Consider the following 27,445-nt stretch of genomic DNA (forward strand, 5'->3'; position numbering starts at 1 on the left):
TTAATACAATAGTGAACAGTAGCCACTTACACCTCTGGCCAAATATTTCTCCCTGACAGGCTATCATAGTGCCTGCTAGTCAAACATTGGAATTTTCTCTTTTGAGATGGAGTCTCACTCTGTTGCCCAGGCTGGAGGGCATGGCAAGATATTGGCTCACTACAACCTCTGCCTCCTGGGTTCAAGCAATTCTCCTGCCTCAGCCTCTTGAGTAGCTAGGACAATGGACATGTACCACCACGCCTGGTTAATTTTTGTATCTTTACTAGAGATGGGGTTTCATTATGTTGGCCAGGCTGGTCTCAAACTCCTGTCCTCAAGAGATCCACCCATCTTGGCATCCCAAAGTGCTGGGACTATAGGAGTGAACTACCAGGCCCAGCACAAATGCTAGAATTTTCTTAAAGGAGGTGGGGAAGGAAGGAACTGAATAAGGCCTCATCCCCTTTGAAATATAAATACCTTTGTTTAGGAGGTTGTGGTCTTGTAGCACAACAGCTACTAACAAGTGCCTGCGGTCATGCCTGGAAACCACAAAGGCAAAAATAACGACAACAGCTGATTTAAGAGACATATTTTTCCTTAGAAGGTATGGAGGACTATCACTGCTTGAAATATTCACACATGCAAACTCAAGGAAGGTGCACACCTATTTGGCACAAGCCCTATGGCTGTGGCTAGAGATGATTTGAATATTTTGAGTGTGCAGGAAGGTGATCTCCACATATCCTTACCTTGGCTTCCTTAGGCTGGGGCTATCTGTCAGCTACAGAGCAGCCCACAGGCAGGCGGAGCTGTGATGAAGCACATTTGTTCAAACACAGCAAATGGTGTTTGAGAAAACCACTACCCTTGCTTTTTTATGAAGCTATTACACTCTGTCATGTCAGGAAGCTGAGCCCAAGTGATGCCCAAGTGGCCACGATAGACTCACACTACAGGGCCTGGGAGAGCAGTGGGATGTGGTTTTTTTCCTCGTTGAGGCAGTTAAAGATTGATTTTTGAGGCAGTGACTGAGGCATTATGCATTAATGGCTACGCAGGGATTTTCATTCACATATCACGTACTGACAGTGGAAACCGAAGCTGCTGTGGAAGGTGCTGGCTCAGTGCTCTTCCATGACTCCTTCCTCATCACGTCATTTGCCTGCTGAGATGCCAGGGCCTTCCGAATCATCGGTAAAGGGCCCATGGTTTGGTGCAGAGCATCTCGAGCCAACACACGAGAATAACTGACGCAGCTGCTGAGATGAGAAGGTCTGCTGCAATGCTAATAACTCCACCTGGCTGCTTTCACATTTGACTTCTTGTGTTCAGATTTGGAGAGACAGCTGGAAGCCTCTGATGAAAAAATAAAAAATGTACAACAACAAGCAAGCTGTCCTCTGACACCAGAGGAGGAACTCACTTCAGCCCTGGCAAGAATTGCAGCTGGACTTTGTGAGGCACTGTTGCATCAGACACCAAACGTCTGCAAGGGCAAGAATGACAAGAATTACAGTTTCTGCCCTGATGCACAGGTACTGATGGAAGAGATATTTCTGTGTTGATTTTGCACTTCTCAGGGCAAATCTGCAAAACAGATATCAAAGGAGATGTGGGCACTGGGCAAGGAGCCACACCAATCAACCATATAGAGCAGTCTGGAGGAGTCTCTCCCGATCTCCAACCCTCAGTTTTTCCCACCTGTTAAACACAGGCCACAGTGTCTGTGGCAGCCACCTCACAGTGCAGTTAAAAGGACCAGTTTAAACAGTGTTTCTTAGCTGAGAGTCAATGACTAAACTCTAAGGTTGCAGAGGGGCTGTGAAATCCTGAAATTTGCATGAAGCAATTTTTCTATATATGTCTATGTGCATCTTTCTGCGGAGGGGTTTGTAGCTTTCACTATATTCTTAAGAATAGAGTTACTCTTAAGAGGTTAAGGGCCACTGTTCTAGGTAATGTGTGAAAGTGATGTGTCCTGTAATTGAGCTGTTATCAGCAAACGTTTTGAGAAGAAAGGGACACAGAGGAGCACCTCTTATGTGTTAGGGACTGTGCAGAACACACAGAGAATAGAAAAAAAATGACCCTGGCCTTCTGGAGCATATGACAGATTTTAGATATGAGGCCAAAACAGATTAAAAGTTAAAAGGAAAAGCTAAGTATAGGCAACACAGGTGAAAGGTCAGAAGAATGTCAGTGCCCTGTAGAAGGAGAGAAATGGACTTCCAGCTGCAGTGGGTTTAGAGATTGACACAGAGCGAGGGTGAGATCGAGCACAGGTAGAGGCAGGCAAGAGCATCTGTGGAAGAGGGATGGCTGGTGCAGCAGAGTTTGCATGCTGAGTTGACATGCTCCATGCCAGAGACCCTTAGATTCGGGCTGTCACTGAAGAGGAGGCTGTGTTCAACAGACGGTTCTCGGGTTGACAGTCCATCCCAGGTGCCCTCAGACCCACATGACCTGCTCTTGGTCCTTCAGCCTTTGCTCTGCAGATGGGGCTGAGGGGCCCACCCAGAGAAGCCCTGTGGAGGAGAACAGAACCTGCCCAGGACAGATATTCTCCTCCTTAGGAGCAAGTCCTCGTGACCTCCGTGTTCCAAGCAGGAAGCTTTTCACATGTAGACTTTCTTCCTGCTGTGATGCACACAAGCAGCCTCTTCCCAGTTAACAAAGTCTGGTGGGGCCTCCTGGGGCCATGCCTAGCACATCGCTACCCGAAGCAGACTAGGCAAACAAAGCCCTAGCAAATGCGAAAAAAATGGAAATGATTTGGTATTTTAGAAAAAAAAATGTTGAAGTATTTATAGTGGGGAAAACTGGAACCCTGTCAATATTTTTACAACGTATTGTATGGCATGGCAGTTTCTAAATTCTGGATGTGCTGGGGCCCCTGTAACTGTTTTTGGGCAGAGGACTCTGTGTTGATTCCACTCAGACCTTGGCTCCACAGACTAGGCCGCCCCTTCCCAAATCAGCAACTGTCCTTGACCAAATGGTCAAGGACAAATCAGAAGTGTCCTTCTCCACTCCTCTGGGACTGTGGAAGAGCATTCTCCAGAGCTCTTGGGATCTTGCCTTGGCTCTGTGGATATAAAGATCCCAAATTCTTTCTAGAATGTACTCTTGAGACTGAGTTAACTCTGGAGATCAGTGTAGGATCACTGTCCCCACTTTGCAGCCCCAATCCCACTTCCCAAGGGAGTAATTCATTACCTACAGTCCTGATTACTCAAAGGGAATGTCTACAGACTGCTCTGCAGCACCTGAAGGTCTGAGACCAGGACTCCTGGCTGATTTTCAGAAAGAGTGGAGTCTGCCATTTCCTGACCACCACCCTGTACTCAAGGGCAGCTCATCTCCCATGTTACATTCCTGCATGAACCCCCGCCCTGATCCTGTGACTTGTCATGTGCCACAGTGCCATGAGCCTTGTGTTACTTTGCTTCTGTCCCCGAACGTTATCAGTTCCCCTTTTCATCCTATCACTGCCTGGCTGAATGATGAGGGTCCCTGAGGGGAACTGGGTCTCTTCTTTCTGTTCCCGGGTACCAGAAGAAGCACACGCAGGGTCAATGGCTTCAGTTATAGCCACTGGGATGAGACGTGATTCCTGCAAGCCAGGAGAGAAAGACAAGCCTGGGAGATACTGTCTCAAGGGAGAGACCTCTTGGGGAGAGCCAGCTTCCCAAAATTGCCCCCTGTACTGATCTGGTTTTAGTATTCCTCTCAAACAAAGCCAGGCAATATCTTTTGGGCTCATCAGGTGGAGGAGGGGACTCTGGCCCAGGAGAAGGCAGCAGGAATCTGACTTTGGCTCTCAGTCAAGACTCCTTCCAGTTCACTTGCTCCCTTGCTGCTTTTAATCAGTCAAAGCCCAGAGCTCCAGATGAAAAAGAAGTGGCGAGGGAGAAAGGCTAACCCTCAGTTCAAGTTAAAGCAGGATTATTTATTTTAATTATTTATTCATACCAACTTCCAGCACGGCGCCACATACACGATGGCCGATATTTAGAATTTCTCAGTCGTGTCTGATCAAAGCTTATAGTTCTTGCGTCTCTTCACTTCCACAGAATTCTACTTTGGTGGGGTGTGGTGGGGCGGGGAGGCAGGAGTTCGATGTGGGAAATTAATTTGGGCTCAGGGATTGACAACGGTTAAATCTTAGTGTACCTCGCCTGCCAGGTAACATGGTATGGTAAACAGTTTTGGTTTTGGCTGCCTTTGCCCTGATCTACCTCTAAGAATTATTTATTCTACATATGGAAAGTTGTTAGTCAAGGTGTCTGCCTTTCTCTGGCCTGAGGTAATGCATGTGAACCACATGAGGTCAGTCAGATCTTCCTTCCTTGGAATCTGACATTTGAACAAAGTCATCGAAAGACAGAAACGAACGGGAGCTCCTTTGTGATTCACAGTGGTGTAACCAGGCAACCCCAATGAAGGAGGTCCTCGGTCTTGATTCTGTGCTGCTGCTTGCCTATGGTGTAACCCCGGTTCCTGTTTGTTCTTTCTTGGTTTCTGGACCTGATTTCCAGTTGAGCTATTGAAAGATCAGCTGTTTTTCCAGTAAATTCCCTTTTGATTTAGATTAGCCAAGGTCAGTTTCTGTTGCTTGCTACTCAAGGAGCTCTAACTACACCCACAATGAGCCTTTGTTTCTCAGAATCCCTTTAGTCCACACAGGTTTCAGAATGGTGCCCTAAAATTGTGCTAGAAGCAAATAAAATCTTTGCGTTGACTTGGACTCTGTTGTAATCATTTCCTACAATTTATTTCCTTAATTGCCAAGTTCATACTGGCTATTCATTGATTGCAGTTTGTAGCCTGTCTTTTGTTTCTTTCAGCATTTTTTAGTTCATGTCACACTTGGCCAAAACTCCCCACCGCATTCCTGAGACCAGGCTTGCTTTCCTCATGGTCTGCCGCTTGACACTCTCCAGGCAGAAGACACTCAGATACCTGCTAGGGAAACACAAACCTGGACAGCATTTCTATAAGCCACATTAGAAAAACTGTCAGCAAGAGCTTCTAAAATGTTCTTTCTTTTTGAATTAGTTATTTAACTAGTTTGGGAACTTACCCTAAGAAAATTGTGAGAGAAGCATAAAGATTAAGTATATTTGTTACAGTGTTATTTTGTAGTAGCAAAAGCTAGAAAACATTTCCCAGCAACAGAGAATTGCTCAAGTAAACAATGATATATTCATATGACAATGTGTGATGTATCAATTCAAAATCATGATTTTGTAGATTATTTAATGCTGTGAGGAAAATTCTCACAATGTCTGTGTACCAGGAGAGAAAAAACAAACCAAGACACAAAACTTTATGCACAGGGTAATCTCAACTTTTTTTTTTATTTCAAATTGGGAAGGACCACATCAACATACTAGCAGTGGTTAACTCTTGGTGGTGTGATCATGAGTGGGTTAGCAGACTGTAAACTCTTTGAAGGCAGGAACTCTGTCTTGCTGAAGGTTATAGCTCTAATTCTTAGCTCAGGTCCAGGCACATAGCTTGCCTTGAGATAATGAATGAGCTTCTTTATATTTTTCCATAGTTGTATTGCTAGAGACCAATAGATACCAAAACAGTCCTACTCAAACTTCTCCCTCCGTGGGAAACTTTCACTGATCCTCCCTGCCCTTCCCAGAATCCCAAACCCAAAATTCAAATTAGTCACTCTTAGCTCCAAAAGTTTCTCTTTACACCTTTATCAGAGTACTGGCTCATCTTGTCTTTCTCCAGGAGATAATGAGTCCCTTAAGGGAAACAACTCTAAATCATTTTGTATTCTCAGAGCACTTAGCAGTGTCCAGCACACTGATTCTTTCTAAAAAAGTTCTATTTTATTTTAGATTCAGGGGATACATATACATGTTTGTTACATGGGTACATTGCATAAGGGTGGGGGTTGGTCTAGTGTGTTAGCCAAATAGTGAACATTGTACTCAATAGATAGTTTTTCAAATCCCCAATCCCCTCCCACCCTCTTTGGAGGGTGTCCATTATTTTCATCTTTATGTCCATGTGTACCCATTGTTTAGCTCCCACTTACGAGAACATGTGATATTTGATTTTCTGTTTCTGAGTTAGTTCACTTAGAATAATTAACTATAGCTCCATCCATGTTGATGCAAAGGACATGATTTCATTTTTTTTATGGCTGTGTAGTACTCCATGGTTTGTGTGTGTGTGTATATATCTCCCATGTGCAGGTGTCTTTTTTATATAATGATTTCTTTTCCTTTGGGTTAATACCCAGTAATGGGATTAATGGGTTGAATGGTAGTTCTATTTTTACTTCTTTGAGAGATCTCCAAACCGTTTTTCATAGAGGTTTAAGTAATTTACATTCCCACCAGCAGTGTATAGACATTCCCCTTTCTCTGCATCCATAACAACATCTGTTGCTTTTTGTTTTTAATAATAGCCCTTCTGAATGGTGTAAGATGATATCCCAATGTGTTTTAAATTTGCATTTCTCTGCAAATTAAAACTTTTTTTTCACATTTTTTTGGCCACTTGTGTTTCTTCTTTTGAAAAATGTCTCACATGCACTGCCCAGTTTTTCATGGGGTTTCAGCACATTGAATCTAATTGGTGGTCCCTCTGTTCCTGTTACTATAGTATAGTCACATGGGAGAAAAAAAGTTGATAGAGAAGCCAAATCTAGTGTGTACGTTGGGCTCTCATGGGATTCTGGCTATCTTCAGGATTCTGGGCTGCAACTTGATATCACAATGGGATGGCATTACACCTATAAACCATCCCAAAGGTCTTAGTTTGCTAGGGCTGGCATACCAAATACCAAAGACTGAGTGGATTAAACAACAGACATTTCTTTTCTCACAGTTCTGGAGGCTGGAAGTCCAGGCTCAGGGGGTCAGCAGGTTTCATTTCTCCTGAGACCTCTGCTTGGCTTGTACACGGCTACTTTCTCATTGTGTCCTTACATGGTCTTCTCTCTGTGTGCAGGCATCTGGCAACCCTTCTTCTTCTAAGGACATCAGTAGTATTGCATTAGGGTCCTACCCTTATGACCTCCTTTAACTTTAGTTACCTCTTTGAAAACCTTATCTCTAAATATAGTCATATCGGGGTAGGCCTTCAACATATGAATTTGGGGGGACACAATTCAGTCCATAACATGAAGGGACACAGTCAATTCTTATTGTTTGCATTACTGTACTTGTGGATATCAATGAAAAGAAACAATGAACACAGTGATGAGAATTTTATCCATAAACACTCTCCTGGTCATAAGTTCCAGGCTTATACTGTTGTTGCTCTCATATCCCTTTAAAATAATGACCTACCTAGGTAATAGAAGTCTGTGACAACTTGCCCTTCTCCACAGCCAATAACAAGATCTGATTGCATGTAGGTTTTGTTTGTTTGATTGTTTGATGCCCAAGGAAACCTCAAACAAGTCTTTAGTATCACCGTCAACCCACAAAACAGTATTGATTGCAAAGTAATGCACAATATGTCACTTGTGTACAAGAGAGTGTTCTTTAATTGCAACACCATCCTTTACTGAGGCTAAAGAACAATGAAGGGGTTTGGGAAAGAAGTTGCTACAAGCAATCAGAGGATGTTTTAAGGACATGCAGTAATGCTAGAGTGATGGAAACTGTTCTTCAACATTCTCCTTCTCAAATTAATTCCTAGTAATTTCCTTTTTAATCAGTTTGTTCTTATTGTTTTATGTTATATTATAAAAATAGGGGGAGGGAGAGATAGAAGATAATCTTATCTTGGTTTAGGGCCATTTTATGCCTATATCTGTGGTTGCTGGAAGAGGCATAGAGCAAATATTCAAGGTCACATATTTGCCCCTTGCAATTCAAATTAAAATGCACATATCTTGCAATTTTTGCTTCTTGTTTTCAGCTGGTCTTTGTCACACTATCTCACTATCAAACCAGCCCTCTCCCCACTTCTCCTTCCACCTTAGTTTCAATACTTAAGGAATGAGAGAACATTTCTCGTTCTGATTCATGGTATCACTAGTGCATGCTCTACATGAATCTATCAGCTCTCATTTTCACATAATGTGGCATGTTTACACAATCACCACCCTGCCTATATGGAGTCTTCTAGTTTAAAACTTTTTCATGTGAAAATCATTTCTGAAATGCATTTTATTTACCATTTCAAACAGATTAAAAATTTTGTTCCAGTCTGTAAGAAAGATTTATCTGTGTGCAACTCTATAAAACCCTCAAGATTTTTACCTTTCTTGAATTGTCTAAAGATAAGAGGAGATTCAATTTGCTAAGGGTCCATGCTTTTGACACAAAGACAAATATCTATGCCTGTGCTATCCTGCCTCATTAAAAAAAAAAATCTCTAGAGATCACGGATTCTCCAGATACAGAGAATGAACCACCCAAGCCTTGCTTTCTTCATTAATTTTAGTATGTTCTTTCTCTGATGCTTCACTTCAGAAAAGAGGTATAATTACTATCTTTATGAGTCAGACTCATAGCCCAGCACCTGCTAGAAAATTAAAAAATATCTTCCCCATGTCACATTGCAAAGTGAGGCTCTTTGTTTTCACACAGTTGCTGGTGTTCACTCATTTGCCAAAATGACTATATTGGAGACTTTAAAAGCCATAGCGATAATGAAAAACAATGACTAGAGACCTTTCCAAATGTCAATACATAAAGATAGTAACATGAACTTGATAAACTCGGGTTTTCATTCTCTTAAAATTGTTCATAGATTAATATGGGAGAGTCTGTTTCTCTCAGGCATGACAAAGCAGCAGATGCAGGTAGTTCAGAGTTGTTTTCTTTCTTTCTTTCTTTTCTTTTTTTTTTTGAGACGGAGTCTCGCTCTGTCGCCCAGGCTGGAGTGCTGTGGCCGGATCTCAGCTCACTGCAAGCTCCGCCTCCCAGGTTTACGCCATTCTTCTGCCTCAGCCTCCCGAGTAGCTGGGACTACAGGCGCCCGCCACCTCGCCCGGCTAGTTTTTTGTATTTTTAGTAGAGACGGGGTTTCACCGTATTAGCCAGGATGGTCTCGATCTCCTGACCTCGTGATCCGCCCGTCTCGGCCTCCCAAAGTGCTGGGATTATAGGCTTGAGCCACCGCGCCTGGCCCAGAGTTGTTTTCTTAAAACATACTCCAGGTAGTTACTTAGGCATTAGGTAGGGAACTTAGTAAATGCTAATTACTTCAGGAGATTCAACATGTCTGAATATATTATTGACACAAAGATTAAAGAACAATTGTAAAACTGATGTCATAACATAATAACTGTCCAGCTCAGCAGAATATAATAAAAAAATCTTTACACAGTCCATTTTTTGCCTAAATGCTATATAGAGAGATAAAAGTCAAAATACTATTGTTCTACAGATGACAATTACAGTGTTTGATCCCAGTACCAAACAGAAGACAATAAAGATGTCAACTTTCTTGGCTCTGCCATATTTTTCCAATGACTTCAAAGGGTGTTTCTGTACAAAACTAATTTGAAGTGTACTTTGAATGAAGAATATATGCTGCACAGTCACAGACTGAGATACAGCAGCGAGAGTTCCACTACCACTCACACCCAGCCCAACTTATAACATTTCTAGGCCTTTGCCATGTGCACTGAAGGGGAAGAGCAGAGTAGAGAGGCACTGCATGCCCTTGGCCAGTGGCAACGGTAAACACAAGCTCATTTGAAATTTATACAGTTGTCCCTTGGTATCCTTGAGAGATTGATTCCAAGACTCTCACAGATACCATGTTCAAGTTCCTTATATACAATGGCATAGAATCTGCATATAATATACATGTTACTGTCATATACTTTAAATAATCTCCAGATTTACTTATGATACCTAATTCAATATAAATTCTATGTGAATACTTGTTATAATGCATTTAAAAACTTTGTATTTTAAAAATTATTGCATTGTTATTTTTTATTGTTTATTTCTTTTAATCACTGATTGGTTGAATCCATAATATGGAACCCACAGACGGCTGACTGCAGTAGGAAATCTCACTTCAGAATCTGTAACTATGACCTGACCCTCACCTGGCTTTTTGTATGAATTTATATCCCTCACATATGAAAAATCAAAAAAGAATTTTAATTGAAGTGGTCTCAGAATGTTTGTATAATCAACTGGGAGGGACAAATGCAAATCTTCTCTGGAAAAATGCAATCTCAGTGGGTCTCAAAGAATTCTTATAGATAAAGTTCCAAGGGACATAACTTCACATTTGAAATACACATACTAATAGTCGCCTTTCCTTGACAAAGATCTAGCCCGCCTTGAGGATGAGCATGAGAAAACAAAACACCATGAATGAGAACCATCAAAAACAATAAGCAGTAAAATCAGATCCATAAAGATTATTAGACTCAGAATATAAAATAGCAAGTTTGATGTGCTTAAAGAAATGAAAAGTTTACAAGCAAGGAATAATAGTTTTTTAAAAATCTAGCACATTGAAGAAAATCGAATAAAGCTTTTGGAAAGAAATAATTGCTTTAGGCAGTAAGATTATGAGGCCAGATGCAGGAAGGTCTGGGATGTGAGAAAAAAATTGTGAACAAAAAAATCAATAAATATGTTGAGTAAATCTAAACAAACATTGGCTACATGTAAAAACAACAATAATATCTAATTTGTGAGATTAAAAAATATAGAATTCAAATACTAGCCAAAGTATAATATAAAATGCAAGGGGATGAAAAATTATAAAGTATTCTATGGTTCCTGCATTGTTTGGGTAGAGCATCAAGAAATTAACTTTAAGCAAGCACGTTAACATGTCTATGGTAACTCTTAAAATTAAAATAGAGATAATTGCTTCCAAAGAAGCAGAAGGTAGAGGGGGTGGGGAGAGGAATAAGCAAAAGAAGAAAACAAAAAAGATGGCAAGAGACAGGGCAGAAAGCTAGAAAAATAGAAAGCACATAAGAAGGTAGAAATACATCAAGGGAAGAAGAACAAAGATAGAATTTTAAGATCCTCTGCATAATAACAAAACAATGGGAGTTTATACACACTCTAAAATCATGAGTGTTAATTTCATACTGCTGCTAACAGCAAATAAGTAGCGTAAATGTCCTTTGGGAATAAAAGACTTTATTCCATAAAAGAAGCTTTAAACTTTTGAAGGCCTGTCTCTCAAAAATGGACGTTTATAGACAGTTTTCAAGAGCACTCTTATGGTTACTACATTTAGAACATGTTTTTATTCTTGTAAAATTTGGCCTTTGATTTTATCTGGAGAATTTTGTCTTGTGAACTGCTGTGTTGTTTGTTAGTTCTCCTCCTTTCACTCCTATATTAATACTTTTTCTCCTTTGTATTTAGAGGACCTGGTATTTTTAAGGCTAGAGGTGGGATACCTTTTTTTTTTTTTTCAAAAAATGAATCAGAAAGTTCAAGACCTCAAGACTTAATATAGAAAGCGATATTTTAAAAAAGGAATGAGGTCTATAATATCGTGCTTCTACAGGATGCTAAATAGCTTCCTAAAAGGTCCTTATAAGATTCCAGAGTGGATCCTTTCCATGTGTATGTTTTTTGTTTTTTTTTTCCCCTTGGTCCTACATGCTGCTGCTTTATTTTGTTCTGTAATGCTTTTTACCATAGTTTCTGAGCTCTTCATTTGTTTATTTGTTTGGTCAACAAACAGAACACAGAGATGCCTTCAAATTTGCTCAGGGTTCAGCAGCATATTCCTTCTCAGAGGCACAACTGGAGGGCAAGATGATGGGCATAGCCTCTAGTCCAATTCCCAATTTATTTGTGCCTATTTGCCTAATCCAGGCTTTGCCACTTCTTATCTGTGTCACTTTGAGTGAGTTGCTAACCTTTCTATAGCTCTGTTTTCTTATCTGTAATAGGAATCCAGTAAACATACCAACACCACATGGCTCTCTTGAGGTTTAAAAGTGTTTAAAGCCCTGAGCACCATACATTGCCCATCATACATAATACCTGTCAGCTCCTATAATGTTATTGTTACTATATAGCTGCTGCTGCCACTACTGTGGTGTACCCGGAATCTTCTGACATAGCCAACCTCTTTATATATGCTTCTTGGTCTTCTGACACCATCGCTGCACAGAGATAATTCCACATCCCAGGATCTAACACACCACGGCTCATCTCTCTCTCCCCACCACCACTCACACAAACTTTTTTTTTCAGATTTGCCATCTTAGAATGTTCCCAGCAAAATGGCCTTTGGTGCCTTGAGGAGCAGCACCCACTTGGCACAGCAATGAGGGTCCAGGTTCTTCTTCTTATTTGTTTTGTTTTTTTGAGATGGAGTATCACTCTGCGCCCAGGCTGGAGTGCAGTGGCACGACCTCGGCTCACTGCAACCTCTGCCTCCCGGATTCAAGCGATTCTCCTGCTTCAGTCTCTGAGTACCTGGGACTACAGGTGTGTGCCACCATGCTCGGTTCATTTTTGTATTAGAGACGGGGTTTCACCATGTTGGTCAGGCTGGTCTCGAAGTCTTGACATCAAGTGATCCACCCATCTTGGCCTCCCAAAGTGCTGGGATTACAGGCGTGAGCCACCATACCCAGCTGAGGCTCTTGCTGATATTCTGTTGCCTTTGTGCTTTGAGTCTTTGACTTTTTTTGATCTTTTTTCATCAAAGGGCCTTTTTTTTTTTTTAAAAAAAAGTAGAGATGGGGGGTCTCTCTATATTGCCTCAGCCTCAAGTGATCCTCCAGCCTCAGCCTCCCAAAGTGCTGAGATTACAGGCATGAGCCATCACACCAGACCCATCACAGGGCTTTTAATGGCATATTGGAAGGGGCTGCCTCAAGGCTTGTTAGCCAGATGTCATGCCATCTTATACTGGAAGTCTATTTACTACTTTCAAAGTGGGAGCACAAACTGTGGGAGAAGGCCTGATGCCTGTGAAGACAGACCTTTCAACAAGCAGGGAGGAAGTCTTTTTGATAATGAAGGAAAGCCTCTCAGTGACCTGCAGTGAGACCTTGACCCTAATATGACTTGGCTAAGGGAGGATAATTGCCCCATTTTTACAGGTATTTAGATAAGTTAGATTTGGGGCTACATTATCCTCTCAGGAGGGCTAAGACAACATCTAAATACTGCTGAGACAATATCCTTACCATTTGTCCAGGAAAATTCAGAACATTTGTGAGAAGATCTGTATGCTGAAACCCATCGTATTAGGTTTAGAAAAAAGGTTTATGTTAAATGTTTAATGGCTGAATTTCAATAGTATATGAATACACAGTTCTTGTCATTGAAAGTTTAGCTGCTTTTATATTAATGAGGCCAGAAGAGGCATAAATAATAAAGCAATGAACAGTTCATAAAGATTTTGTGATTGAAAAGCAGTCAGGACCATACACTCAATCAGGGCATGTGCCCTTAGACCTAGTTGGACACTCTTCTCTGTGCCCTTTCAGTAGCTGTTCTAGTTCCTGGGAGGGGTGGGGATGACTCTAGGAGCCCTGGGTATATGGGGACCACAGACAATTAAGAGTGTGCCTATGAAGTTAGCCTAAGAAACATTTAGGACATCAGTAACTAAATTAAGAACAGCAACATAGACTCTATACATATACGCATGACCAGTTTAAAGCATCAAAGCACAAATTATAGATGAAGGCATTTTCAAAGGCCTTCGCTACATGATCAAAACAAACTCTAACATTAAGTTGTATAACTATATCTGAATCATCAGTAACAACATTAAAACATGGAAAAAAGTTTTCTTTTCATCAAATAGAGCCATCTCTTCCTACCAATGTACTACATCTAGGACACAAATGGTAATAACAAGTATAATCTCTTTTTCTGCAAGTCAGTGAGTTGTATAGATATTGACAATTTGATGACATTAACAATGACTGGCTCAGGTGACCATGTTAGTTACAAAGAACCTAAGCTTTCCCTGACCCCAGACTCAATTTTTATGTCTCACATTTCTCTTTCACTACTCTTCTCACTGCTGCCAAGGGCCGGAAATTGAAGAACTTTCTTCCTGGTGATTGTAGGTCTGTCTTAGACTCCATAAGGTGGATGGGCTTGGTCAGTTGTGGGGTCCCTCTGGTTAAGAGTATAAGGAGTTCCAGGGGGATATGGTCACAGAGAACCACAAGGATACCACCAACGCTGACTCAGAGACTTTCCTCTTATGTGATGTGGGGCTTGAGGCCAGATGAGGCATGCAGTAGCTCTCAGGGTCCCCTCAAAGACACAGTGAACTCCTAGGTGGCGCAGGTTGAGGGAAGGGAGCATAGCTCTGCCTTGGATCTAAGGTCTAGGGCCCAACTACTGGACCTGAGGTACTCTACTGGATTTTGCCAGAAGGTCTAATGCTCTGATGCAAACAGGATTTTGGTTGACCTGACTTGAGAACTTTGAAGAGTGGTCTTTATTTAACATGGAGTCTGTGTACCCTAGGAGTACTTGAAGGAGTTGATGATTGTTAGTTCATAGGGCTTCTGGTATTTTCCTGACATAGATATTCTTGTTTAAGTGTAGTGCTGAAAACATGATATTTTAGTCTACACTGAACTTTTTTCAGTTCAGATACAAGGTAGAGTGGCGTGATGGGAACAGACAATTTTGGACTAATAATTCTCCTTTCTATGCCCTGTCTTTGTTAAAGTATGCATCTGAGGGACAGTGTCATGAAAGCAAGCCAAAAACAACATTAGTAAGAAATGTTTATTGTTGCAAATAATGACAATGCATTTAAACATAAGCAGCTCCTTTTACTTCTTGATATTAATCCCTAGGACACAGCATTAGCTGGAAAAAAAAAAGAATCTTAAATAGCCAAAGCAGTATAGGTTAGTGTCGCTAATTCTTTTAAATGTAATTAACAATGTTTTCTTAAACTCAACATTTATAAATAATTTACAAATAAATTTTATTTGATTAAAATACGAAGATGTATTTCTATCTAGTCTATGAAGGTATACTGGATAAAATTTCTTTGAGGTCTTTCCCCTTGGCACTTATTATTTAATGAAGTAGTTAATATAATTTTATTAGACACTGTTTGAAATGTTTAAAACAGTAAAATCCTCATCTAAAGATGTTTACTTTTTTCCTATTAATAAAAAGTAGATAAGGTTCTATGTACAGACCAATTATTTTTGTCTGCATCTACCATTCTTTTCCATTCAATATAAACAAAATGTTGGATACTGATTCATCTCATCAAGAAATTCATTGTTAATACAGTTTAATCTTTGCCTAATATTTATCAACATTTGTAACATTTGTGTTACAATCTAGAATAACTATAAAGTTATGCATGTTTTCATAGTAATTTAAGAGATCAATGAAAGTTTTGCAACTGTGAAAATATCTTAATATAATAAATTTATTTTGTAAATGCCAATATTTATAACATGCTGGTTATCTTTACAGTATTCTTTGTAGCTATTTAAACTTAGGATGAACAATTTCAGATATCAACCTGAAAATGTGCAAAAGATACACAGTTTAAAAAATTTTGCAGGGTATATTAGAAAAATATTGATTTATAATTGTGGAGCATAGAACGTGTAGAGTAAGTCCTTGTGTAATCCCGTCAATCACTGCTATTAAATAAGGTAGTAGATTCTTTTCTTCCTAACCTCACCAAAAATGCATTTCTCAGTTACTATAGTGAACACTGTGTACTACTTGGAAAAATAAAAGATTCCAGTCTTGAGATACTATTTTACAGTTTACAAGCTTAAACCTCAACTCTGCCATTAAAAAAGTCTGGTAATAGTGAATGAAAACTTGGCTGTGCTGGGTTTTAAAAAATCCTGCTTTAAATCAGTTGAAAAATAGCAGTCACTTGAATCTTGGCGGAAACCTTAATTCCCCAGAAATTTAAGGTTCTGGATAGAAAATGACAACTGTAGAACACACTCACTTTTAAGAAGACAGAAGATATCTCTTTAGATTAATGTGTTAGGCCATATCAAGCTCTCTTGGGACAAAAGTAGATAAATCTGGCAATGGGTCACGATGCAAAGCCAGATGTTCACGTTTTGTAGCAAATATATTTCCAGTGGTAAGTCTTTTTACAAAAATGTCCTGTGAAAGGCTCTGCTTAAAAATACTTCAATATTCTAAATTATATATCTATCTATTTCTTGGTTTGAATTATTAACTATGAGAATTATTAATGGTAATAACAAATAACCATACAAACTAAATATTAGGACTAAATATGCTAATAATAGGTATTCAAAAATCTTTTAATGGCAAACAAAATAAATCCTTTTCATTATTTCTAAATTCAAAAAAATTAAAGAGGATGGCCACCCTGTGGTGTCATGAGATGAACTGACTTAATCCTCACAGACAAGTGAGCATAATGCCTCATTGTGTTAAATATAGATTTTGAAATTGAGAATCTAAATAGATTCTCATTCAGACATTGTTAGTTCTACCTCTGAAATAAATCCATCTATGTGTAATACTGCAAGTTACAGTGTTATATTTAAGTCATTTAGAACTACTGTCAGGGAAAATAATGGTACTGTCATATTTTCTTCATAATTTTAGTAAGTTATCTAAGCATTCTATGTTTTGCAAGCCTCAAAAGACAACCAGCATTACCAATTTTCTTTTGGGAATCAGATCTCCAAATACATGCTGTTAGGAGATTAAATTTTAGGATTATTCAGCTGCTTATGATCAAAACCAAAATGTTTCTATTGGATTATTGTTTGAAATTTAACCTATTAATTTTATTTTGCAAAATGTATTCATCCATTGATCCATTAAATGATTGCTAAGTATCAACTAGTTTTCTAGAGCATCCAGTAAAAAACAGAGGAACGAAGCAGAAAGGTATTGTTTTCTTGGTACATAGGTTAGCATTATTTTTTAATAACTTTTTTTTTTTTAAAACAGTAAGTTCTTTTCAGACTCAGGGCTTTGGGTGTTGGTATAAAATATTTAACATTTTTATGAAGGAATATTGATTTTCTTTAATTCACAAATTTTCCCTGGAGAGTTATAGATTCACAATCAATGGGTAAAGAAGTAGAGTTTGCACGTGCTAGGAGTCAGAGTGTTAAATAGTTCATTCTATGGGGGTGGGTCTCAGTGTACCACAGGTTTCAGTTAAATATAAGGGAACTGAGTACAGCAAGGCTATTTCTGTTCAATGCTAATACACAGCTCTTAAAAGTGGAATATGCCAGGGCCAGTGGTAACATCATAGGCAGTGCTTTTTAAACTTCAATGAGTATATGAATCACCTAAGGATCTATTAAAAATCAGATTCTAGTCACTAAGTGACTAGATAGGGCTATCTGAGGACCCTATTGTCTACAGTAAAATTACAGGTTTGGACCAGGTGATGTATCAGGCCCTTCAGAACTATAAAATTATAGATTTTTAAGATAACTCTCATTTTTATGTTAGCTGCTGTCTTCTTTATTTTCCCTCATAAATGGTTATTGAAAATAAAAAGTTTTATTGTGCTGTGTTACTCCCAAAGCTTCCCAGTTAGTTGTACTTTGCATTCTTTGATCCAAGATAGTTATTTCTCTTTAAGGTCAATTTCCAGTCTTTCTGCATAATTCTTAGGACATTTATTCAGATTAGTATTTTCTTTTAACTTTAAGGAGATTTTTTAAATGAATACGGAGTCTGTGGGGTTATTTGCTGCCTAAATAAAAATGTAGTTTCTATTATTTCACATTTTTCAGAGAAGCTATAGTATTCTTAAATAGGGGCTGATCCTTTAATTGGAGCCAATCTCATAAAACGCACCCCTGCTACGGCAGCAATGGCTGGTAGTGGTTTTAAATAGCATTTAACAGGAAACAAATCCTTTCCCTTCTCTGAATAGAATTTGAATCAGTTGCCTCTTGTTTATCCCCAATATCAATATCTTTATTCAGAATTTCATTAACTCTTGCCTGAACTACTATATTAGTCCACCAACTAGTGTCCCATCTCCAGCCTTTCCATCTCAATACACGCCTGCTAGAGAATTTCGACAATGCACAACATGTCACTTCTAGTTGAAAGCCTGCAGTGGGTCCTTATTCAACACCTTAACCAATGAGGTCCACCTACTTTTGTCAGGTTCCCACTACTTCCCTTCACCAAATGTTTTCTACATTTCCCATAAACAGAATTTGTGACTCTTTTTACATGTTTTTTCTACCTCGTATACCTTCTTCCATAAATCCCATCTATTCTTCAAGATCCGTTGTAAATGCCAATTCTTGCTTAAAGTATTCCCTGATTCTTCCAGCAAAAAGGTGAATTCACATAACACCTTGTTGCCAACTCTCTTTTTATCCAATATCCTCTGCTGTATATTCTTATTTCTATATGTGCTTTCTCCCTGTCCTCTACTGTATAATTCTTGGGACTCTGTATGATGCTTTAATTTTCTTTGTAGCTCTCACAGTACTTTTTCAGTTCCTCTTATCTATTGAATAAATGAGTGAATAAATAATGTAGATTCAGTATTAATCTATGGATTAAGATGTTCAGAAACTGCAGAAGTTTAAAATTGTTTATTAAACTATTATTATTTTGGACAAATTACTTAATCACTGTGACTCAGTATTCTCACATAGTTTTTTATGGAGTAAGGGATGTTCAGCAATTTTTTTTACTTAATGAATATAAAGCACTGTGCTACATAAATGTTGGAACAGAGGGATATCTTTTGACTTACTAGATCATGGTAAATATTGTCATAGAAAAGTATATCCCAGATTCATCTATTATGTTCTTAAGAAAATTCTATATGTAAAATTCAGAATATAGAAAGATGATATAATTTATATTTAATAGTCTAAAAATGCAATACAATAGTATTGGCTTTACAACGTGTTATTACACAGGGTTAATATTTTCAAGCAGAAAAGTCAATTCTTCCTGAGAATACCATTGATACAACCTTAGCAATGATACCATAATTGTCTATCATGATTTGGGGACCATTAAAGGTGTCCTTTGTAAGAGATGGTCTAAATTATTTTCCTAAAACATGAAAATGAAAAAGTTTAATAATCTATAGTCACAACAGCATTTTTGAATTTTGAGCACATGCCAAACTGACTTCCTGAGCTCCATAAGCTACAACGCAATGGTTAAATATTTTCAGCTGTAGTGTGTTAGCTCTTTTAGGGTACTAGGTTGATCTATTAGTGCAATAGTGTGACAGTCATAAGAATTTAAAAAGATGAAACTTGAGAAAGCTAGCTCCATAGTCAAATAAATTAGCAATAATTGATCTTAAATATTACAAAAGCTTTCAGAGTAACAGAACATTAAAAGATCTTAGTCTTACATAATTTTGTGTTGGCGTCTCTTCCGGTCAATTCCCTTACCAGAAAATGTGACTTTTAAGTAGTTCTGACCAACTACAAATATAGTAATTTAATTCAATAAGACTTTAAAAAACTGTTTGAGGAATCTATGTTAACTTAGAAGAATTCTCCTATCTTTGTCCATGAATACCAGTTTAAGAAGAAAACCAGAGGGTTATAATTCTCTAAGAATATTTTCTTTGACATCTTTTCTCTTAACACCTATAAATCCTTTCATGGCAAGTCATGGCAAACATCAATCCATGGAGAAATTAAAAGTATTAGACTAAATATCCATTATATGCATTTGGAGCCTTATTTTTTCATCCTACTCACTACTTTCCTAAGATTCCTTATAACTGTCTGCATGCCAAGAACTTATTTATCAGTGAGAAAATCAAGAAAAGTTTGAATGTGTTCCTAACCTGTAGGTTACATACTATAATGCTGGTTTTTGTTTTTTGTTTTTTGTTTTTTTTTTGTTGTTGTTAAAGATGTCCTTCTTTAAAGGCAACATAGCTTAGTCTGCACCATTCAAATGGTCTAGGTTGAAATAAATGTTAATATGACCTTTCTGTTTATTCATGGAATTACTTCTCTGATATATTTGTGGAGTATAATACAACCTCATTGCAGATCACGATTCTATTCTGAGAGTGATTATTTATAGAAGTACTCATAAGGCAAAAATGTAATAGCAAACTGAGAAATCAAGTTTTGCAATAATACTCTACATCACCATTAGAAAAGCTTATGTGTGACTTTACAAACCTAAATATGTTCATAATTTAGAAAAAACAAAGAAACCTACTTTATCCCCATGGTTCCTGAAGATACAGACCCACTGTATCTCCATGAGCTGAAATTGCAAGACTGTAAAAAGCATATATAACTCTATAACAAAGACTGTTGCACACAATAATCTCTTGTGCTTTCACTAGATTTTGCCATTTTCCTTATGGCATGAGTACTTGTAATTAAACATGCAAACAACAGATCAGAGACCCCTAAGGTCCAGTGCAGTGGTCACCTGTTGGCATTATACAAGATGATTTTAGAGGGTGCACTGACTAACACTTGTTGTTGTTTTGAGACAGGGTCTCACTCTTTTGCCCAGGCTGGATGGCAGTGGCACAATCATGGCTCACTACAAACTTGACCTCCTGGACTCAAGGGATCTTCCTAGCTTACCCTCCCAAGTGGCTAGGACTACAGGCAAGCACCACCATGCCTGGCTAATTTTCATTATGTTTTTTGTAGAGACAAGGTCTCCTTATGTTGCCCAGGCTGATCTCAAACTCCTGGGCTCAAACAATTCTCCCATCTTGGTCTTTCTAAGTGCTGGGATTATAAGCATGGAGCCACCGTGCCCAGCCAACATTTCTTAGATACACATTTATTTCAAAGTGTGTAAGAAAAAAACAGCAAATCAAACTCATTATAGCTACTTCTTGAGTCAAATTTACTTTTTACATAAATTTCAGGTTAAAAAGTAAGTGCATTTAGGAAAAATATAAACTACATATAGTGTAGGTGCTATTGACAAAGGTCATGAGGAGGCTTGGAAAGCTCCAGTGAGGTGGAAAGTCTGGGGGGGTAAGGTGACTGTGGTTCTGGTTCTAGTTGTCACTAACTAACTGTACTACCTTAACCAAGTCACAATCTTTTTGGGCATCTATTCCTTATCCGTAAAATTACAGTTGGGGTGACTTCTAAGATCCACCCAGTGCCATTCTTCAATGATGTTGTGCTCTCTTGTCAAAGGCCATTACAAGGGATGCCAATCTCTGCAAAACAAAAGTAAGCATTCAACTCTTAACACAAGAGGCCATACTTAAACTAGTCAGGCAAATCAGTGGATCTAATGTGGAATTTTTTTGAGGTTAAGATACTCTATTAATAGAGTAGACTAATCCTTTGGAAGACTGGATATAAATTTGATTTTGTTTAGTAATTTTACATCTTTTGCACATGGAAGGGATCCCAAATATCTTTGAATTCTCTGGTCAATAAGATGGTCAAATAGAGAATTTTATGTAGCATATTTTAAATGTGTTACCATTATTCTAAAATGGGAATAGGAAGGCTGGACGTTCATGAGGCAGTCAGATGGAGTATTTAAGTAAAGTTAGTTTTTGAAGGAAAATACCCTTCTATTAGATGGAGAAAAACATAGACGAACACTAGACTAAGGAAAAGAGTTGTGTTTTAAGAAACCGGAGGTGTCTGCAGGTTTAAGATAAAATAGCTGATCTGGCTTCTGGTTTTATTTTTTCACTCAAAATAGAAAACATGTTAACCAGTTACCCATTTTCAGGGGTAATAAAATTTGAATCCCAAATTAGCTCTAACTTTACTAAACTGTGTTGACTTAGTTTTTTTCCCAATGGTTCGAGAATACAAGGCCAAATAAAGACCTAACTCTGAGTACCAAAAAGCACTCATTGTGGAAAATATCTATCAATATGGTCAGGTTATTTGTTTACTAAAATAATCTATATAATTTGAGAAATAAACTACTATTTCCTTGAATTGACATTAGCATCTTTTTTCTAGAAGGTCCCCAGTCACTCAGAGAAGATTGTCTTCCTGAAGGTTATCTATCATTAACTCTGAGCTAGCCTAAAGAGAAATTAGATTAACCAATTAGATTGTAAGCTGAGGAAAAGAAGCTTTTGATTATGATGATGATCTCTGCAACTACCTGAACTAAGCATTTTGGAGATTATCTACTTTTAATTAGATAAAGTACTTTTTTTTTGTTTGGAATACTTATTACATCAATTTAACCTATCCAGCTCAACAAACAAATGAACACATACCAACAAAACCCAAACAATCTATTTTTTTTTTTTTTTGTGGAAATATATCTGCTTGTAGTGGTGCAAGAAATGGAAAAGATGTTATGGGTGAAAAATGTTACCTGTGATCTCTAAAAGGCTATATTCATAGAGCACATTTCAACATAAATATGGAAATTGGACCTCTGGAATACCAACAACTTAATTATCTGTTACTCTATCAAAACCCTCTTGAAAAATATGGCTTCACAATTTTCCAGCTTTTTACAGTCTTTTGTTAAATATATCTGTAGTTATGCCTTCCTGATCTGTGAAAATACTTTTATCTTTGTCATTCTCAGTTACAGTGAGTTTCTGGCACTCTCTGAAAGAGCATGCACACTGTGGGGAGCTGCCTGCTCCTCACTGTGGATCATTGCTGACTCCGCCTCCTCCTAAGAATGGCAGCCAGTCTCTGTTTAGTCTCATTTACTGAAGATGCTCCACCTCTGGGAGGATGTGGCTGGGGGAGAATGGGCAAGCCTGAGCTGCTAACCCTCTTGGGCTTATCTGAAGTTGGGAAAGTGGTGGGTTTTGACACTCTGCGCAGGCTGGGAATTTGGATTCCTTTTTCAGAGTTCAGTCTTGCAAGGCTTCTCTCTCCATGATTACTGACCGCTGCAGCAGGGGAGGTTAGGCTGCCCTTGCTGAGGGAACACGGTGAGAATGGTAAACTTCCACGAAGCTTCCTGAGTTCCAGGAGCTGTTCTCTGGCTTGACTCAAAGCTTCTGTCAGTTCAAAGCGTTCTTCACATTCTCTACGTACTGTCTCCTGAAGAAAAGTATTCTGAAAAGAGAGAAGGGAAAAGAAAGCAGACTTAGCTTTAAATAATGTGCATAAGTAGATAGTTACTGACGATACAATTTGAGAACTGAACTGGAAATCAGAAGAGGTCTGTATTCTTTGATTGTCTCTGTAATAGTCTACCACACGGGACAGACAAGTCAAGAACAGAAACAATCTGTGATGGTGGAAAGAAGTTGGAGAGCATATTTGGTTCAACCCTTGCAGTTTGCAGATGAGGAATCAACAACTGCAGAGATTGAGTGACCTGCAAGAGTTCAACCCTTGCAGTTTGCAGATGAGGAATCAATAACTGCAGAGATTGAGTGACCTAACATTCAGATGTTAGTGGTGCAGCTGGTGTTAGAGCCCAGGACTTCTAATATTGGCTTCAGTGGGGTTTCAACTTCTCTGCATCAAGTTGCATACAGTATGCTCTGCACATGTAATACTCAATAGTTAATAGCTATAGAGTCATTAAATATATTCTTTTACAGTAAAGGTATACTACAATAACATAAACAGGTAAAAGTGCTTGAAGTGTAAGATTGAAAGAATAAAAAAATCAGCTATAGCATTTAAACAATAAAATCAGTTCTCATATGATGCTTTCTCAATGGAACTTAAATAAAATGTTCATTTGCCATTCTGTAAGATAATATCCCAAAATAGAGAAGATCTTCTGCTATTAATTCCATTCATTTGACAATCATTTACCAAGTTACTAGAAGTTGTAGTGAATACAATCCCTGCCCTCAAGAAGTTTGTACCTTCGTAGGTTTGAGCAGAACTGCTTTCTATGTCCATAAAAGAATCTAGACCCAAGGTGAAAGCTATGGGGTTTAAAATAAGGAAGAACTTTTTAATAGAGCTATCTGGAAGACACTGAAGGGTTGAATCTCACTTGACAGGGATGTGCTGAAGCAAATTTAAGCTTCAAATGTGTGACTGGACTAGAGATCATTGTCTCTTTGAAATTCTGAAATTCTACATTTCTAGTTGAGGAGTTACCTATGTTTTGTCTATGAAATTCATAAAAATTATTTCAAGTCCCATGGTAAGAATTAAGTCTTGGATCTCCCTAGTGTCCTGACATTCATGTCTTTATGATGTCAAAAATGAGGCTGAAAAGTAAATAATTCAAAGTAGTATCCTAGTAAGAAAACACAATGAAAATGAGTGTGCTATAGGATTCATCAACTCAAAAATGAATTTCCATTGGGTTAGCTTGTTTGTAAAAACAGCCAAGGCATTCCCAAGTCTGCTTCTTAGTGGAAAACATCCTCCCTAAGGGTTGACTGACTAATCTGCTGTCAGTAGAACTAAATAACAAAGCGCCAGGGAAAGTAGCATCTTCCTGTTTTTGAGTTTCTCATGATTATAGACAGAACTCTATTCAATTCCAAATTTGGTAATCAAAATGGAAAAATATGGAGCAATTCCAGATTAGCCAATTGCACAGTAATTTTCTATAAAAGCTGCATTCCTGGGTCAAACAAATCCTCATCATTTACATATACTATTTACTTACTACATGACACACATTAAAAACAATCATGGGTTAATCACTTGCTTCTCATTATTTTTAATTTTTGGAGGAATTGGAGAGAGCAAGGACGGTGTTTGTGGCTTTATCACCTAGTTCTCATTAACTCTAGCTGAAACACTTGTGGAAAAGGTAGGGGAGGAGGGACTAGAGAGGAAGATTAACAAAGTGCCATGTTAGGTGTCATCTCATTTCCTGCTCCCAACAATTATATCTGACTAATAAAGACTGAAGCTCACACTGTTATGTAACTTGCTGAGAGTAACTCCACTCTGAAGTACTAAAGCTCCCTTCAGAGCCCTGCTCCATGCTGCCTATGCCTAAATTAGTTGTCTAATTCATTACATCAAACATGCAGGGACCATTTTGTTCCCAGGACACTGAAAAAAACAAACAAAACAAAACAAAACAAACAAAAAAAAAACAGTAGGACATTTTCATCTGGTTTTGCCCAGGTTTTCTAAGTTCTATTAATCAAAGTTTCTTTTAAAGTGGGGGAAAGACCCAATCCATTATATTTTTTGTCTACTAGTAGAGTAAGCTGGCAAAGTGTTGGAATTATTAAAGTGGTGTATTAATCCATTCTTGCATTGCTATAAAGAAAGACCTGAGACGGGTAATTTATAAAGAAAAGAGGTTTAATTGGCTCATGGTTCTGCAGGCTGCACAGGAAGCTTAGCAACTTCTGCTTCTGGGGAGGTCTCAGGAAGCTTCTAGTCATGGTGGAAGGCAAAGGGATAGTGATGCATCTTATATGGCAGGAGCAGGAGCAAGAGAGGTTGGGGGAGGCGCTACACACTTTAAACAACCAGATCTCATGAGAACTCATTCAGTATCACAAGAACAGCACCAAGAGGATGGTGCTAAACCATTCATGAGAAACTGCCCCTATGATCAAAACACCTCCCACCAGGCCCCACCTCCAACACTGGGGATTACAATTTAACATGAGATTTGGGTGGGGACAGAGATCCAAACCACATCAAGTGGCTTTCAATAAATTAGTATAAAAATATCGCTAAGAAAGCAATGAGAAAGAGTTAATTTTATTTGAATATGTGAAAGAAAAAAAAGCAATGAAAAATGAGGCCAACATATCAGTGACATGAATAACAGGCACAACAATATGGAATGATAAAGTGATGGAGGATGTGATGACAAGAGCTTTCCTTAAAAGAAAAATAAAATTCAATCAATTTACTGAGATTAAATTCAAGTCTCAAAGGAAAGGAGTAATGATCTGGAGAAAACAACCAAAAAGCAAGTCACATAAAAGCTATTTCAGGCAAGTGACATTCCACTAAGGAGAACATGAAAGGATAGAGTGAGCCAAAAGATGTCCTCATAGCAAGTTCAATGGGAGCAAAGACCTGGCAGACTCCAAGCTGAACTGTGTACCCATGCTTTATATCCAGTGAAGTCTGAACCAGTCATGGAAGGATCAGATTCCACAGTTTCCACCAACACTAACTAGACATATTCCAAAGTAAGAGAATGGAGCCAGCCAGCAGAGTCGGGGAGGGGCTGCTGACTGTCTGGGGCTCACTGCTCTGCAACTCATCTTTCTTCAAGGTTATTAACTTGCAAGACAAAGGATTAATTCTCTTTCTTCTATTAGTTCCCAAACCAGGAGACCCCTGAATTGAAAAAAAGATCCAAAATTGATACTTCTACTCTTTTCTGTGCCAAAACATTATGAAATGTTAGGTGAACCACACAATATCTTCATGTCATCTACCACCATTACCTCCTCCTCTACAATTGAGATTATAACTCTGTTTTGTTCAACAGGCAATTCAGATTTATAATCTATTCAATTATGGGATTAAAAATGAAAATAAAACAATGGAAGTGTAGGGGATTGCTATTTCGGGGTGTAATCTGATAGGGCATGACTAGAGGACATGTGGATGTGGCTAGAGTAAGTAGACACATTAGTGGAAAATTCCATCATACGTGAAAACAATCATCTGCTCGTGGTTAGTTTTCAGCAATTTAGTCAAGATGAAGGGTGGATTTTTGCAGAATTTTAATGTGTTTTCACTGAGTAACAAGCACAAATGTGCAAGATGAAATATGTTCAGTAAGACTGAAAATCATGCATAGTATTCTATGTTTTAGATAAAATTTTCTTTGGCCATGTTTTAACATGGCAAATTAGAATCATTGGATTGTAACTAGACTGGAAGTCAAAATGGAAAGGAAGGCATGAGTCAGGTGAAGAAGAGGCAATGAAGTTTTCAAGGCAGAGCAGGCAGTGAGTGCAAATGCCTAGCAGTGAGAGGAGAGGCACAACTTGGGATAAAACATGGCTTAATATGACTCAGGCAGGTGCACACGGGGAGAAGAGACCAGGGCTGATGTAGGGAAGAGTGAGCAGGGTCAGATCAAGAGAAAATTTGTTAGTGTGCTAATACTAGGGTTTTGACTTAATTCTGAGGTTCACATGGAGTCATTGAAAATTTATTTCAAGCAGATGGCTGGCAGGATCAAATCTGCATGAAAGGAAGATCCCTTTGCCAGCTTTGTGGAAAACAGCCTGAAGTTGAGCAAGATGGGAGCCAGGAAGGACAGTAGGAGCCCCAAGTTTTCATGGAGGAAGTCCTTATCTCAAGTGCCCCTTGGGTCAGGTGGTCTAGGGAGGGGAGAACTAGGCACTCCTGCATCCTTAAGCTCTGCTGATTGGTGGTGAGCATTATCTATAGATATCACTACAACATTTTCAGAATAAGGCCACTTTGAATGGGCTTAAAATATGGCTTAATTGCCCTCCCACTGAGAAGGAAAATGTCAAAATGAAAATATAAATTAGTTGATCATATGTTTGAAATTTCTAATATTAAAAAGTGGCCAATTTCCCCTACTCCTTGCAATATAAGGGTGGTTTATTTTTATATTTGTTTTCCTTTTTATTCTTAGAGACAGCTGGGTTGCTTTCAATTCCAAAAACCGTGGAAGAAGGGAGAGAAGGC

At 38.5% G+C, this 27,445-nt stretch overlaps 1 protein-coding gene across 4 annotated transcripts in view; it reads right to left on the reverse strand.

Annotated features, from left to right (window-relative positions):
* Positions 1 to 20,752: 20,752 nt before the first annotated feature.
* Positions 20,753 to 27,445, reverse strand: part of LEKR1 (leucine, glutamate and lysine rich 1) — a 234,131-nt gene continuing 227,438 nt past the window's right edge. For 2 of the 4 annotated variants that reach the window (XM_033203307.1, XM_033203284.1), the window contains exon 13: positions 22,136 to 22,930. In XM_033203307.1, coding sequence (XP_033059198.1) covers positions 22,517 to 22,930 — 414 coding nt within the window. In that variant the 3' untranslated portion in view covers positions 22,136 to 22,516. Of the gene's footprint in view, positions 21,926 to 22,129; positions 22,931 to 27,445 lie in introns of those variants that run through there. The other 2 variants (XM_033203290.1, XM_033203296.1) reach the window with 2 other exon arrangements.

This window comes from Trachypithecus francoisi, unplaced genomic scaffold (assembly GCF_009764315.1).
Source record: "Trachypithecus francoisi isolate TF-2019V2 unplaced genomic scaffold, Tfra_2.0 Lachesis_group0, whole genome shotgun sequence".
Lineage (NCBI taxonomy): Eukaryota > Metazoa > Chordata > Mammalia > Primates > Cercopithecidae > Trachypithecus > Trachypithecus francoisi.